The sequence below is a fragment of the Pelmatolapia mariae genome, linkage group LG10_11 (assembly GCF_036321145.2).
Source record: "Pelmatolapia mariae isolate MD_Pm_ZW linkage group LG10_11, Pm_UMD_F_2, whole genome shotgun sequence".
NCBI lineage: Eukaryota > Metazoa > Chordata > Actinopteri > Cichliformes > Cichlidae > Pelmatolapia > Pelmatolapia mariae.
Genome location: NC_086236.1, coordinates 7,873,623 through 7,888,582, shown reverse-complemented (window position 1 = coordinate 7,888,582; position 14,960 = coordinate 7,873,623). Strand labels below are relative to the sequence as shown.

Sequence of the window (14,960 nt, the reverse complement as noted above, 5' to 3'; positions counted from 1 at the left end):
AAACACAGAAAAGCCACGTTTTGTGTCCTCAGCCAGTCTATAGGGCAGCAAAGTCGTACAGCTGGGAACCTTTGTGGTTTTGGAGAACTTGATCAGATACATGTCGGTTTTGTTGAGAGGAGTGGAGGCTTTTTATCCAGTCAAGCATGTATGACTTCAGATAAGAAAAAGAGGGAGGGAATGAGTTGTTCTGAAGGGACGCCATCCCGATATCATCCTCACTCTGCAGTCCCTGTATAGCCAATCTGCTCAAACAATCACTGCAGCAGAGAGAAAGAATGAAGCCCTCTGACTACCTTCCAGAAAATGTATGAAAGCGAGATGTGGAGATGTGATCCAAGCAGCAGTCCATATCCATTCTGTCTTGTAATGGAAATGCGACACGGTGGGGTGAAAAAGTAGAAACTTATTGACTCTGTCGGTGTGTATGTGGTGACTGAGAGGCAAAGATCGGGTGGGTGAAAGAAAAAAAAGGAAGAATATGGGGAAAAAAAAGAGAGAGACACGGAAGAGTGAGAAACATATACATGAGACGAATACAGAGCTCGCTTCCTCAGGTGGGGAACTGAGCCAGAGGGAGAGAGGTCCAACAATGTCCACAACACTTCCAACAGCAGCTGCGCTGCAATATTGATCGCTCGATGGCCACAAGACATACTGAGGACAAAAAACAGCCATTATTTCAGAAGCATATCCATTCACACCTTACTGTTCGCCGCGCAGGGGGCATAAGGAGAAAACATAGGAGATATGATTGAGACCTCAGAGATTTCTTTCTGATAAATGTTACTGCCTCACAAAACAACACTTTGTGCACATCTGTGTGTACACAGAGCATGTTTTTTTCTTTAACTTTTTAATGACTTTTGTGCGCCACTGACTGAAAGACCGTTTGCATGTTTATTTTTATTTACCTTTCCAAATTTTATTTAAATGTAAGAAATATGTTTTGTTTTATTTCTGCATTACTTTATTTTCTTATTTTTCTGGCTGCTGCAGCAGACCGTCTGCCTTTATCTCCCCCCCGTGCCTAGCATTCCCCTCTGTAACATGCTCTGCATTTCCTCCTTCACTACATCCATGAATCTTCTGTGTGGTCTCCCTCTTAGTCTTTCCATCCTGCCTAGGCAGCTCCAACCTCAAAATCCTTTTCTAATATATTCAATCTCTCTCCTCTGCACATGTCCAAACCATCTGAGCCTTGCATCTCTAACTTTATCTCTAAACTGCTCGATCTGAGCTGTCCGTCTGATGTACTCATTTCTAATCTTGTCCATTCTGATTGCTCTTCAGCTCTGCCACCTCCAGCTTGGCCTATCGTCTGTTTGTCAGTGCCACCATCTCCAAACCATACACCATAGCGGCTCTCATCTTCTGTCCTTCTGTCACAAATCACCCCTGACACTCACCTTCACTGCACTCTCTTCTTCACCTCTCTTGTGCACTATCTGTCCCTCTGGCTGGTTCATCCCAGGTGTTTAAATCCTTCCATCTTCTTAACATGCTGGCTTCCTCATTAACACATTTCCAGCTCTATTCATAATTATCCCAACCAGCTGCACATCCTTTCCAACTTAATCTCTCTGTAGCCAGTCGATACAAGTCCTTTTCTTCTTCAAGTCCAGAATCAGATACGACTAATCATTAACCTTTTTTTTTGTCTTTGCCTTCTCTCTCTTTGCTGTAGACCTAGCCTCCCAGTAATCCTGTCTACTTTCTAAATCCACCTGACTATCCCACTTTTTCTTTGCTAACCTCTTCCTCTGGATATTTCTTGTACTTTCACATTCTACCACCAAGTCTGCTTGTCCTATTTCCTCTGTAATAGGACAAAGACTCTCATGGCGTATCATTCTTCCTTCTTCAACTTCTACCATTTAATCTTTACCTCTGTCTTCACTCGTTTCCTCTTCTTGATGTCCAAAGTCATCCTGCAGACAATCAAGTCTCTCCAATTGCACCTTCTGCATGTGTTCACCTTCATCGACCTTTCTACATCACCCTATGTTGCTCCCTCTTCTTGAAGCATGTGTTCGCTGCAGCCATTTCCATCCTTTGCAAAATCACAAGACCTCCTCATCAGCTCTGTCACCTTCACCCACATGTCCATTAAAGCCTGGTCCAATCACCACTCTCTCTTACTCCAGAAATCCTCTTTCTCTTCTAACTAACATCCAACCTGTGGGGCATATGTACTGAGGACATTCAATGTCAACGCTTTGATTTCCAGATACTTACAATCCTGTCTGAATCGCTTCACTTCCACTACACTGTTCATGTACTCTTCCTCCAAGATTACCCCTTCTCCCGGTCTCTTCCTTTCTACACCATGGTAGAAAAGCTTGAACCCATCTCCTCCTTGCTTTCCTTCCACCTGGTGTCCAGAACACATAACATATCTGTCTTCCTTCTTTCCATCACATCAGCCAGCTCTGTCCCTTCACCAGTCATAGTAGTCTTTCTTATTTGTTCCTTCAACAGGAGTTTTTACAAAATCCTACAGGAAAGTTTGAGAAAAGAAACTCAAAGAGAATATCAGTGAAAAATGCTGTGGTGAGAACAAGGTTTATTGGCATATCTAAGAGAACAAAGAGCCACTTTCACGCTGCAGGAACTTCTATATTGTTCTAATAACTGCAGGAGATAGTCCCCCGTCTTTTTTTATGTGTCTGGACTGCAGCAACCGGGGACCACTGTAGTTCTTAGAAACTGTCTCTTTTAGCTTCTACTACAGAGGTAGTTTTCCAAGATAAGAGAAACCTCGAGTGACACAGATGTACTGCATTTGGTCATGACATAAGCAGACTCCTGAAATGAACACTGCCCCCCTCCCATGTCATCACTCCATTCACACTCTAATTATTATTATCATCGGCTACTGCAGCATCTAATTTGTAAAGATCTACCTGCAATATTTACATAAAGAACTTCAACTTAATCATTTTATTTCATTTTCTTCTTTGCAGCTTATTTATTACTTGCATCTTTTCATTCTTGCACTTTTATTTTATTAAAATTTAATTATTTGATTTTATTTCTTGTTTCGTGTGGAAGACTGGAAAAAGAGGCTGAACAAATCATCACGACGATGTTGCATCACAGGCCATTGCTCAGCTATTGTAACACCTCCATTATTACAAAGCCTGCAATTCCAGTATTTTAGAAGCTTCCCATTATTTTGGTGCGAAGGACAGAGCAGCGCAAATACTAAACAGAAAACAAGCTTAGAAGATGTTTAGCTCTCAGCAGATCTCTCCTGTGGGTGGATCTATAGTTTATTGTGAAAGTAGCTAATGTGGTTGTAAACCGAAACTAACTTTGTATCTGTAATTACCTGAATTTGGAAAGAGTAATGGTTTAATGAGTTATTGATAAATGTAATGCAATTATAGTAATGTGTTGCATTGTAATAAATTACCCTCCAACACTCATCCTGTTTTTTAATCGCTGTAGCTCCAATGAGATCCCTTAGGTTTGCACATCCAGCCACAAATCTAATGCAGGTCATATTCAAAGCTTACCTCCTTCTTCAATTCTCTGGGGATTAAAATCATTTGGATATGGTTGCAGTGCTTAAAAACTCTGTCTGCTTTATTAAATGTTGATGCGTTTGGTGATGAAATAGATTCGTGGCTTTTCCTCTCTGTGTTTGTACAGTTGTCTGAGATGATCTGTATATCATCAGCTTTCAGGACTGTCTTACTTTTACTTCGAAGCAGCACTTGTCTCTTCATATTTCTACCCAACCTCTGATTTTTATCCCTCAAGGACTCACTTATGTTTGATTGCAGGTTGTTTCTGTAGTCCGATAACTTGTAACGCTGTCAAGCAAAGCACCTTTGTGCAGTATATCAAAGATTTTCATTTTCTGGAAACAACTCATTTTCAGTGTATGCGAATGTAATGATTTTCTGGTGAGGGGAGCCTGTTACACAAAAAGCAGATTCACAGATTTCAAAGGAAAGTTCGCCGAGATCAACTGATGATGCATTTAAAAAGGTTTTCTGTTAGATGAGAAACACATTAATGTACAGCATGCTCACAAGCTGGCACAGAATCCACGAAAACATCTCCAATGTGTGATTAAGCTGTCAGAGTGAGAGGTGTTTATTTTCATCACCCACCTCGGTCTGTGTCGTACAGGAAGACGAACTTGTTCCAGTCGTAGTGGTCGAGGAGGGACAGGAGGGCCCCACGGATCGACGGCCGGAGCTGCAGGGTGAACTGGCTCTCGCCCTCGGTGGGGAAACTCGGCGTGATGAGGGAGATGTGCAGCGCGCTGCAGAAGGACGTCAACGTGTGGACCGAACGCTTGTCGTACAGGCCGAAGATGGCGAAGACACCGCGGGAGTACTGGGAGCAGACTGTGGAAGGAAACAAGAACATAAAAATTAATTGGTACCATAAATTTGAAGTAGCTTGAGGTAATGGAAATTGAGAGGAAAAAAAATAACATGTCAAGGTTTTATATAGTGAAAAAAGAAGTGAAATGAAGTTGAAGTCCTTTTCAGCCCTTTAGTTATACTGAATATTGTCAAGAAGTCGCCAACTAATGATTTATTTTTATATTGTTATGATTACATATACACAAGTAGTGACAGTTTTCTTTTTCTTTTGGAAATACCAAGTGCACAGTTGGTAATTCTCTTTGGATTTGGGACCCTTTTCACATTGTTTACAGCCATAGACTGTATATAAAAGATAGCTGCAGCCACTTGACATCACCATTTTGGTTACTTGTGTGTTTGCCGTGAGCCAGAAGTATCCATATATGGTTTTTCAAATGCTAAGTTAGCAAAATGCATCCATAAACAGTCCGGGTACACACACACAGATAAATCCTAATTTATTGGTGACATAATAAAATACTTTCAGTCACAAAACTGGAACAGAAACTGCTTAGACCCTTAAAAATGCTTTACCAATACAAAGGGAGTGAAGGGACTTTTATAAGCATTCAAAGTAGAAAGCATTAAATTCAAGCCTTAACAAAGCTTAATCAGATGAGCAGGGGTGGGGTCATTATTTAAAAAAAAGGAAAGGCATTTAGCATTACTGGGGTCGGACTGCATTCAGCTTCATCATCCCTCTGGGTTCCCTGTTAGCTTTGTGTTAGCATGCTGTGCAGATTTTCGCAAAGAGCCGAAGTTCTGTTGCTTTTGTTTTGCCCTGGATGCAGTTTGCACTTTACTTTTATTCCTTATAAAAGGAATCTTTTATTCTCCACACCTGAACAGCTGTAGGACCGCTCCACTACTTTCCTCCTCCCAGACACAAACTGAAATCAGCTGATTGTACCACACGTGCGTTTTTCTTTCCATCGACCTGGAGCGCAGGTAACTGATGAACCTTTGGAACGTGAGCAACAATATAACTGTAACTGTAATGTAACTGCTGAATTTAGCACTGTAAAGTGTGGTTACATTGAAAGGAGTTTCACCCAAAACTGCAGGTGAGTTTAAAAAAGATTCACCCATGAAGTGGAAAATGAACCACAGAGACTAAAACCAGCATTTGTGACAATCTGTAAAGATGATTATTTCTGATCTAAGGAACATTTTAACACAGGAGTCTATAATAACTTTATTAATAATAACTTTTTTTATACAGCACACACACTTACAAAAGGCCAACAGCTGTTATATGGTCTCAGTGGCTCTGCTATATATGCAGGAGCCCGGTCATGTGAGGCTTTATATGTATAAAAGTTTTAAATGTCTTGTCTTTCTCCCTCACCCCCAATCAGTCACTGCAGATGGCTGCTGGTTTTGCCCGTTTCTTCCCTGTAAAAGAGAGTTTTTCCTTCCCACTTTCGCCAGGTGCCTACTCATAGGCTGTCTGATTGTAGGGTCTTTATCTTAAAATATTAAGCACCCAGAGGTGACTGCTGCATCCTGGACGAGTTGCAGATGGGCTAAGGAAGACTAAGAAATGTAAAAAGTGAGTTACAAACATCAATATGGAGGAAAATTAAGTGCGTCTACAGGGACTGACTTTCTTCTGTACTGAGCGTCAAGTGGTCACAAAAAGAACTTTAGTTTTTGACACTTTTTCACTGGAGCTTCCTCAGACCCTGGATCTGTTTCACACAAGGGGAGAAAACTAGGGCAACTCAAACACAATGCATTCATGAACTAGTTTTTTTTAAATATATTTTTCTCACAACAAATATCAAGTGTACAACAAAGGATTTTGTCATGCTGTGTATCAGTTCATTTTTCCTTTATTCGGCACATTCATTACTATGATAACTTCATTATTTAGCAGCATAAAAACAACATGCAATGAGGGCTCATCTCCAGAGAAACACATCTTAAATCATTCAAGTCCCACGCTCACCGGAAGCGATATTTTACAAGAACCGAGCGCTTAATATGAGCAGTGATAGCCATCGCATTTAACTAAAACCTCGCTGCTTTGAATGACAATTGATTGGTGGGAAATGTGGTGCAAAAATCACCACGGCAATAAGCGCTTAGCACCATGACTGGCGACAAAATAACAAACCATTATCCCGCTGATTACCACTTTAAATCCTTTCAAGAGAGCCACTGAATGCAGCAAACAGAGATCAAAACCAAACACGTCCGTTTCCTCTGATGCTTTCATCTAAAAAGGCTGTTCCCGTCTCCCATTTAAACAGCAAAACAACAGTAGCAACAACTAAATCATTCCCCTTGCTGTTGTTTAGATATATTCTAGAGGACATATCCCCCATTAACAAAACACATCATACTCATGCTGCTCTGCTTTCATGGCATAAAAGCAGCACCAACTGAACCTGCGTCTGTTGTGTTTATTGGTCAGACTTTGAATTAAATGGAAAGCCTGCATTTGCATACACAAGCTGTGCTATACACAAATATACACAATGTGTCCTGCTTGAGGAAATCTTCTCATTATAGAAAGGTTTGGCTGTCTACTAGAGCTGTACTATAATTGCCCACTTTCTGCACACACGGAACAACAACAGAGAGTAAAGATAATGAGCATCCTCTGCCAGTTTCCGGGTGCGAGGAGAATCAGAGTGAGTGGCGAACTGAAGGAAGAGCTCAAGATGTTCCCGTTGTTAAAGGAAAACTGGGGGTGGGGAAGTAAACAAGAGAGCTGCTTTACTGAGTAACTCATTGTTTCTATGCAGAGAGTGCAGTGCGCTGCTGTCGAGACAGAGGGGGAGAGAGAGTGTGTATATTTTCTAATCTTTCTCCCTCAGTGAAACAAACAAGGCGGCAGTAAAAAACTAAGAGGAAAGTCACTCTTCTTCTACACACAATTATAGTACACAGAGGTGCTGGGAACTATACTACCAGGGGGAAAAACAGTCAAGACTGTACAGTAGTTTGCCTTCAGGGATTTCAGCCAGAAAGACTTTAGGAAGTAGTCAGGTGAGGCCGTATTCAGAGTGACAGTTTACACTGGAAGCAGCTTGTGGTGCATAACTGGGCTGTACGTAAGACTTTCACTCAGGAAACTGAGGTTTGTATCGTTTCTCGTTTCTCAGTCTTTTCAAACTTAGCTGACTCGTTTCCAGAGGGAATTTGTTAGATTTTGGCAGCTAAAACTACTACTTAGCCCTAGTCATGAAAGCCTCGGCCTAGGAAAAATGTTCCTCAACCGTTTGGTGGTGTTAAATGGTTGGAACTGCCACAACTGCAAACACAGGCCAAACTGCTCTAAGAGTGGAACTGTGAGGAGTGTCATGCAGGCTTTTTAGTTTCACTACTACTCGATGGTTAGTTGGGCATTGTTTGCAGACAAATCGGGAACTTCCATGCAAACTATAGATGACTGCGGCAATCTGCTAGCAATCAACGTTTTGCAACCAACTTGACCCGGTGATAGCCAGCAATCTGTCAGGAAATACACATTTATCCCTAGTGACTGGAGACTGCAGACCGGTCTTTAACCCTGTGTGTTGTGTAACCCCATGTTGGAAGGTCCTGAAGGCAAAATGTATCTTTGTGTGAGCACGTAGAGGGACACATTAAGACAAACGGTGGGTGAGCTAGGGTTAGTCTTTTCCATGTAATTTTGAGCATCAGACACTTAATTTCCTACATTCTGGAGACCTTTAAATAATTATTCTCAGCTTTTCTAAATGAAAATGATCTTTGTTGTGTCAACATCCAAGTGATTTCCAGCATTTAGTGTGGCATGTTGATACAGTCACTCCTATCACCTCATAGCTGCAGCCAGCCTCACTAGGTTTGAACCTTGGACTTAACTAAGGCAGTGATGGGGGTGGGAATGCACGTTTGTGTCTGCGTGCGCCTGTTCGTCTGTGTCTATATGTCAGCTTGGGTCTTAGACTCCACCTCTCTGGGAACATCTCAGGCTCTCCGAGGTATGGAGGCCTATCTCCCCTCACCACACTCCCTGCCAGTGGCTGATGCCCTCAGGCATTAGTGCGTTGGTGGTTCTTGGTGTCTGGGGCTGGGCGCTCATGTATGTACCGACTCACTGGTGGCCGATTGGCGGGGCCTGGCACCTGTGGCCCGGATGGGCCCCTTCCGGGGGGTGGGGTGCCCTCAGGCCTCTGGGCCTGAGGCCCGGTCCTGTCTGGCACAGCTGGCTGCCGGCAGAGCCCGCGGGCACGTTACTCCAACCCCCTCTGGCCTCTGCTCCGTGGCTGCTGGGTGACCTCTCGTTTGGGGCTCTCCTCAGCTCTTCCCAGGAGGGTGGCACGGTTACCCCCCTGGTGGTCCTCCTTGGATCCTCGTATTCTGGGGCCTCTGGATGTCTGGGGCCTGGATTTCCTCCATACCTGCTTCATGCCCTGGGGGACGAGGCTATGGCTCCCCACACTCCCTAGCAGATCGTTACATGGAGAAACCTTTTGAATACAAGTGTGCTGATCCACACAGGTGTACACACGGGTGTTCACAGACACAAACTACACCTTTCTTGGCTGCTAACTCAAAGCACATTGTGCGCTGTCGATCTTGCGGACTGCACAATAACATGTAATATTTAGTATCTACTGTTATCTACTGTTAGCTAGTTTATTGTGATGGTGTTGTATTTATTATGTTGCTCTTTTTTGTTTGTTTTCTCTTCTGTTTTTTCTTATCTCCATACAGGTGATCCAGGTGTTTTGCTTGTTTTTCTTTTTTTTTCTTCCCCCCTTTCTAAACATCTCTTCTCCCCTCTATTTTTCTTTCTCTCCCTCTCTTTCTTTCATTCTTTCTCCCTGTCCCATCCCCCAGTCATGTCTGTCCCATCTGTAACAACCAAAAATCAAATCAAATAAATGCATAATTATAATAAAGGTCAATCAAATGGACCAATATGGCAAGGCCATGATGATCCAATTGGTAAAGTAAATCCGCTTGGCATCTTTCTTGGCCTTCAGATAACAATTCTGATGGCTAAAGATCCAAACCGGACAGGCAAAAAAACCCCCAAAAACTAAGGCAGTGACAAGATTGCATGTTCCTTTCTCAAGGCATAAAACAAAGGGAGGAGTTGATATTTACATAGTAAAAAAATAATATCTTATTTTTTTGTGCTCAGTATTGAAATGAACTGACTGTGCCTTTGTTTAGAAAACAACACAACTTCTGTCTTTCACTCTTAAAAGCAGAGATAGGCAGATTACTCGTAAGGGATTACGCGTTACTGTAATCCGATTATTTTTTTCAAGTAACGAGTAAAGTAAGGGATTACTATTGCAAAAAAGGTAATTAGATTACTGTTACTTTCCCGTAAGCACGCTGCGTTACTAAAACCGTGATTTTTTTGCGAGAGTGTCTCATGACAATGACGTAAGCGAGCGCGACGTTCGTGGCAACAGCTGTGTGCAGATCAAAAATGGATAATATAAGGAGTGCGGGGAGAGTATGAGCGTGCAGCGTTTAAAGCGTGGAAGTACTGACCTTACTTTGAGTTTGATTCCGTAAAAAGTGACAAAAACATTAGCGTCTGCTGTTCACTGCGTGGGAAGAAAACTTCTTTTTACAGCGAAAAACCCCCTAAACGTCCGAGCAAGCACCGAGTACGCTGCCACAAGAATGTGAAATTCACAGAGAAACTGCCGTATCCTTCCACTGACCGCTGCAGCACACCTGCACCAGGGCAAACCTCCGCCTGCCCCACTCCTGCTATACAGGTGAAAATAGAGCAACAGGACCGCTGAGTCTTTGATTTTATTTATTTTCTGCTGTGTTTTACGTGCATCTATTTGAAAGAGTGAGTGTAAACACAAAAAACTATTTTATTTTATGTGCTGGAATGTGCAGAAAATAGGTTTAAATGTTAAACAAATTTCTTCCAGTCAGAGAATGTTGCATATAATTTAATGTTTGCTTGATGCATAAAGTTAAAAGATTAAAACTAACTAGAAAGCGAAAATTTCAGAAGAAATTTTAAGTGTGCCTATGCCGCTGGTAAACAGTGTAGTTTGCCATTCATACAGCTACAGAGAGCAAAACTCAGCAGAGCAGCCATTCTCCACCATGAACTATGGTAAAAACAAACACCGCTCGCACCTCACAGATGACAGCTTACAATTTTGGGTAAAGATGAAGTGACTTTGTACAGCCCCGATTTGCAGACGCTGTGCACATAGTTTCATGAGCAGAAGTCCCATTGTACCACGGCAGACCCGACAATGTTTGCATGAACACGCTTTGAAGCATTACATTATGGACCACTTTTCACACATAGTTGGTGTACCCACACAGCCGGCTGTAGCTTTTCAACTCACAGCCCGACACACACCCAAAAAACAGCCGAGAGAGCACAGACTACGCCAGAGAGGCGTGATTGCAGATGCCGCTCAGGTGGGTCCACCTCCCCTGCAGCGGCACTGCAGACCACGCCCCGCCACACACATCAATCACGTAAAATAAATATTTATGCACTTTTGCATTCACTTTTTGTTTTTTGTTATTTTTACACAGTGTTCTGAATGATTAACAATGGTCTACAGACAATCTTGTGTATTATTATACAAACTTTGGTTGTAAGATGCCCTACCTGGCCCCCTGGCAAAAGCTTTGCTAGATCCGCCCCTGCACAGTTACCAGCTGTCAGCTAAATAAAAAAGGAGCTTGGTGTTTATTTCTCTCAGAAACAGTTCATAACTTCCCTTCAACTCATTCATGTCACCTAAAAAAAAGGTAAACCTGTTTCTCCATCACCAGTTCAGCTCTGATGATTCGGTAAGGTCATCTCCTGGTTTCCACCAGCCTCTTCTACAGCTGTGGCTCCAGCAAACATCAGCTGATACTAGAAATTAAAATCAAATGAATTCTAACAACAGCTGATCAAGCTTAAACGTGCTGCTGTTGTTTAGCGCGATAAACAAACAAGAGAGAAAAGCCGATCATTGATCAGTTTCATGACTGAAGTTTGAACAGGCGAGAGAATGACAGGGGAGGCTGTCATAAAGTTCAACATCAGTAACTTAGCGCGCACACAGCTGTATAGAAACTCCGTCGTGCTAGCTAGCACGCAGTATGAGTTATTATAACTGATTGTAAAAAGTCAGCACAACGGAAATAAACTACACCTAAACTCGGTTTATATCTGACCCAAATAGAGTGCAGTTCATAACTTCTTACCTGAAATTCAGTTCACCTCACGCTCTGACCGGCAGCCGCCTGCTTCTCCTGCCTTCGGTTTCCCTGATCCACGATCTACCACCGGTTGATCGGCGGTCGCCTCGCCGCCTCGTTCCCTGCATGCTCTGTCTGACACACACCGGTGCATAGCTGCCCTCGGTTGTAGCTCCGCGTCAGCGACCACCAAACAACTCAGTTATTTTTTGCACATCGACCAGCATCTGGACAATCCACCGCCTTTCACTGTTTGTACCGTTACTAAAAAAAAACCCTCATCGGCTCATAAAAACGAAAAATAAGTCCAGCTATGACCCTGAGTCAAAAAGACAGCCAGTTAGCTAGCTAGCTGTCTAGCTCTTTGCAGGCACCGAAACCATCAGAGCTAATATGGGATGTCTTGGTAACACGAGCACATATTTGAAGTTTACATCTGGCCAATCCACCACCTTTCACTGTTTATACCGTTACTAAAATGAATAAATAAATAAATCATTTATTTATTTAAAATAAGTCCAGCTGTGACCACGAGACTTTACGAAGGACCGGGTGTGAAACCAGAGTAAGCCGCTCTCACTGTCATCCAGGCCGGCTGTAGCTTGTTAGCAAAGCCGCGCTAGCCACACTAGCCAGCTAGCCTCAAGCAGAAACGACATCGTCAGAACATTGTCGCTAATATGGGATGTTTTGACAAAATGAGCAGATATTTGAAGTTTACACACCTATATTCTCGCCTGAAAATATCTTAAAAGTTTATTTTGTGACCTAGAAACAGTATTAAGAGGAAAATAAAAACTAAGTGATGGCCGCCATTGTTTGACTCGGCAGAGGCGTGCTATGAATTGTGGGATATTGAGTTTTCCACCAAGCATTACCGTAACTTTTGAATGATTTGCGCAACCTTAAAAATTCCAATGGCTCCTGAAAGCAGCGACGCTGTGCGCACCGTTGATATTGTCATCATTACGGTAATCCAAATAAGGGTAGACAGGCCGTACTACTCCCGGCATACCACTAGAGAGAGCCAACACACCACAAATGAAGTTTGAAATTTGTATCAGTGGGACCAAAAGATGGAGCCAACACACCACAAATGAAGTCTGTTTCTATGGCGCCAAAAGAAGAATCTTTCTAAATTTGCACTAAAATATTAATATTTAAAAAACTATAAAAGTCATAAACACCAAAAGTGTATACCATACTAGTCCAGCTCCAGCCGCACAAAATGATCTAACATATGTAACCCTATTGTCAAAACTGTTTGGCAGAGAAGCGCGGGAAAATTTTCACTAAAATATTAATATTTAAAAAACTATAATAGTCATAAACACCAAAAGTCATAGCACACCATTCCTGATCCAGCCGCACAAAATGAGGTAACATATATGAAGCTTGTCTCAAAACTGCGAGGCGAGATTCGCTGCAAAATTTCAGGCGGAAACTGAAGAATAATAATAATAATAATAATAATAATAATAATAAATCCGACGAATAGTAATATGTGTGCCTCTTGGCATAGGCACACATAATAAAACAAGTTTTAAAAAGACACTTTTTCATTTGATTACATTTTATATGATGGATTATGCAGAAAAAGTAGAATTGGGCTGAAAGATCTATCGCTTTATTACCTATTTAGGGTGTAAATCATGTTTTAAAAAGTAATTAAGTAACTAAGTGACTAATTACTTTTGAAAATAAGTAATCAGTAAAGTAGCGGGATTACTTTTTTAGGGAAGTAATCAGTAATTAGTTACTGATTACTTTTTCAAGTAACTTGACTAACACTGCTTTAAAGTAACCATAACTGTGAACACTGCTGGGGCTTGCGCACATACATGGTTTTTGCTGTGGTTAGTAAATCTGGATATATATGATCACCCTGAGTCTGCAGTGGTTTCCTCCCTCAGCCTAAAGACACGCACGTTAGGTTCACTGGTGATTCTAAACAGCCGTAGGCCTGAATGTGAGTGTGCCTGTGTTTGGTCTGTGATGGACTGGAGGCCTGTCGCCCCGTGTCAGCTGGGATAGGGCCTGGCCTCGCCGTGACCCTCGGTTGGATAAGACTTTAAAAAATTGACAAATGGATGGCTGGAGACGTCAGAGTGTAGCTCATTCAGTTGTTCCCGCCTGGCGTCAGGGTACTTTTGTATCTTTTCTTTGTGGAGGTAACCCCTTGCTTCACTTTATGATAAATATACGTTAAGGCCCTTTGGACTTTGGAAGTTTTAACAAGATTTCTGCTCACTGTGCACAGTCCTCTAAGAGAGAGAGTGAGAGGGCAAATTCATGTTTTCTAAATATTAGAGAGGACATGTCCCCAGTGTCCTGTCCTGCCCCCACCCCCAAATCCATGTCTATGCCTTAAGGCACCCCACATGATGTAACTTCACTGTTAAAGTTTGCTTTTCCCTGAGTCATGACTGACTCATTTAAAATCAGTTTCGCTGTTGGGTGGGAGGGCTAAATTATTTTATCTCCACAGATTCAGAGAACTGCACTTGGCCAAATGAAACCCAAGTTTCTCAGTGTTTTTGCAGTAAAATATTCTCTTAAAGTAACTTCCAATTTTGCACTGTAGTTACCATTAATAAAAAGAAGGAAGGGGCTTTCACCATATGCAACAGTAATGCTACTCTAGGTTGACTTTACAGGCCGTCTGAAGTTCTAGTTGAATGTGCAGACAGGTTCGGGAATGCAGCTTTCTGACGTTGGATTAGGAGGCCTGTATCTGGCCAATTTAGCCTCCAAGCCTATGAGCGGGCAGAATTGTGTATGTTTTTGATTGACAGCTGAGCCAGCAGGAGCACTGACATCAAAAAAAACCTGTACTGCAAAGTAAGCACTCAAGCCATGAACAGATGGCTCATTTTTAGAGATGGTGCAAAAGAAAAAAGACCACAGAGCTGAAATTATGGATGCTTATATTTTTAGTGTTTTTTTTAGCCGATCAGCTTTAATGACACTTAGCCTGTAAACAGCTCAGTTTGACCTCTGAGGATATTTATTTAATGTTTAACCAACCAACAAGCCAAAACAAAAATGAACCATAGATTAAATATACAGAAAGAGAGATAAGAGCTGCAGGAGGACGGTTGTCTTCTTTTAATTTAGGTTGATTTGTGTTTGTTTATTTGCCTTAACCTGAAATCTTCCTAAGCTATCTTCAAGGTTTGCTTTTCAAAGCTATTAGCATTTCCTTCAGCCAACAAAAGCTTAGGTTTCGATCATTTTTATGTATTTAGAGAAGTTTCATTTTCAGTTTCAAATTTCAAGTTTTATTGTCATGTACAGATAAACAGTGTAGCCACAATTATCCATAATGAAATTCTTTGGCTCGTGCTCCTCAGCTTTACATGAGCATATAGAGTGTGTGCAGTTATATTAAGAAGAAAATAA

General features: G+C 41.9%; 1 protein-coding gene across 3 annotated transcripts in view; it reads right to left on the bottom strand.

Annotated features, from left to right (window-relative positions):
* Positions 1-14,960, bottom strand: part of gria4b (glutamate receptor, ionotropic, AMPA 4b) — a 168,466-nt gene that overhangs the window by 87,189 nt on the left and 66,317 nt on the right. For all 3 annotated transcript variants that reach the window (XM_063486111.1, XM_063486110.1, XM_063486109.1), the window contains exon 3: positions 4,125-4,364. In XM_063486111.1, the coding sequence (XP_063342181.1) occupies positions 4,125-4,364 (240 nt within the window). The remainder of the gene's footprint in view (positions 1-4,124; positions 4,365-14,960) is intronic.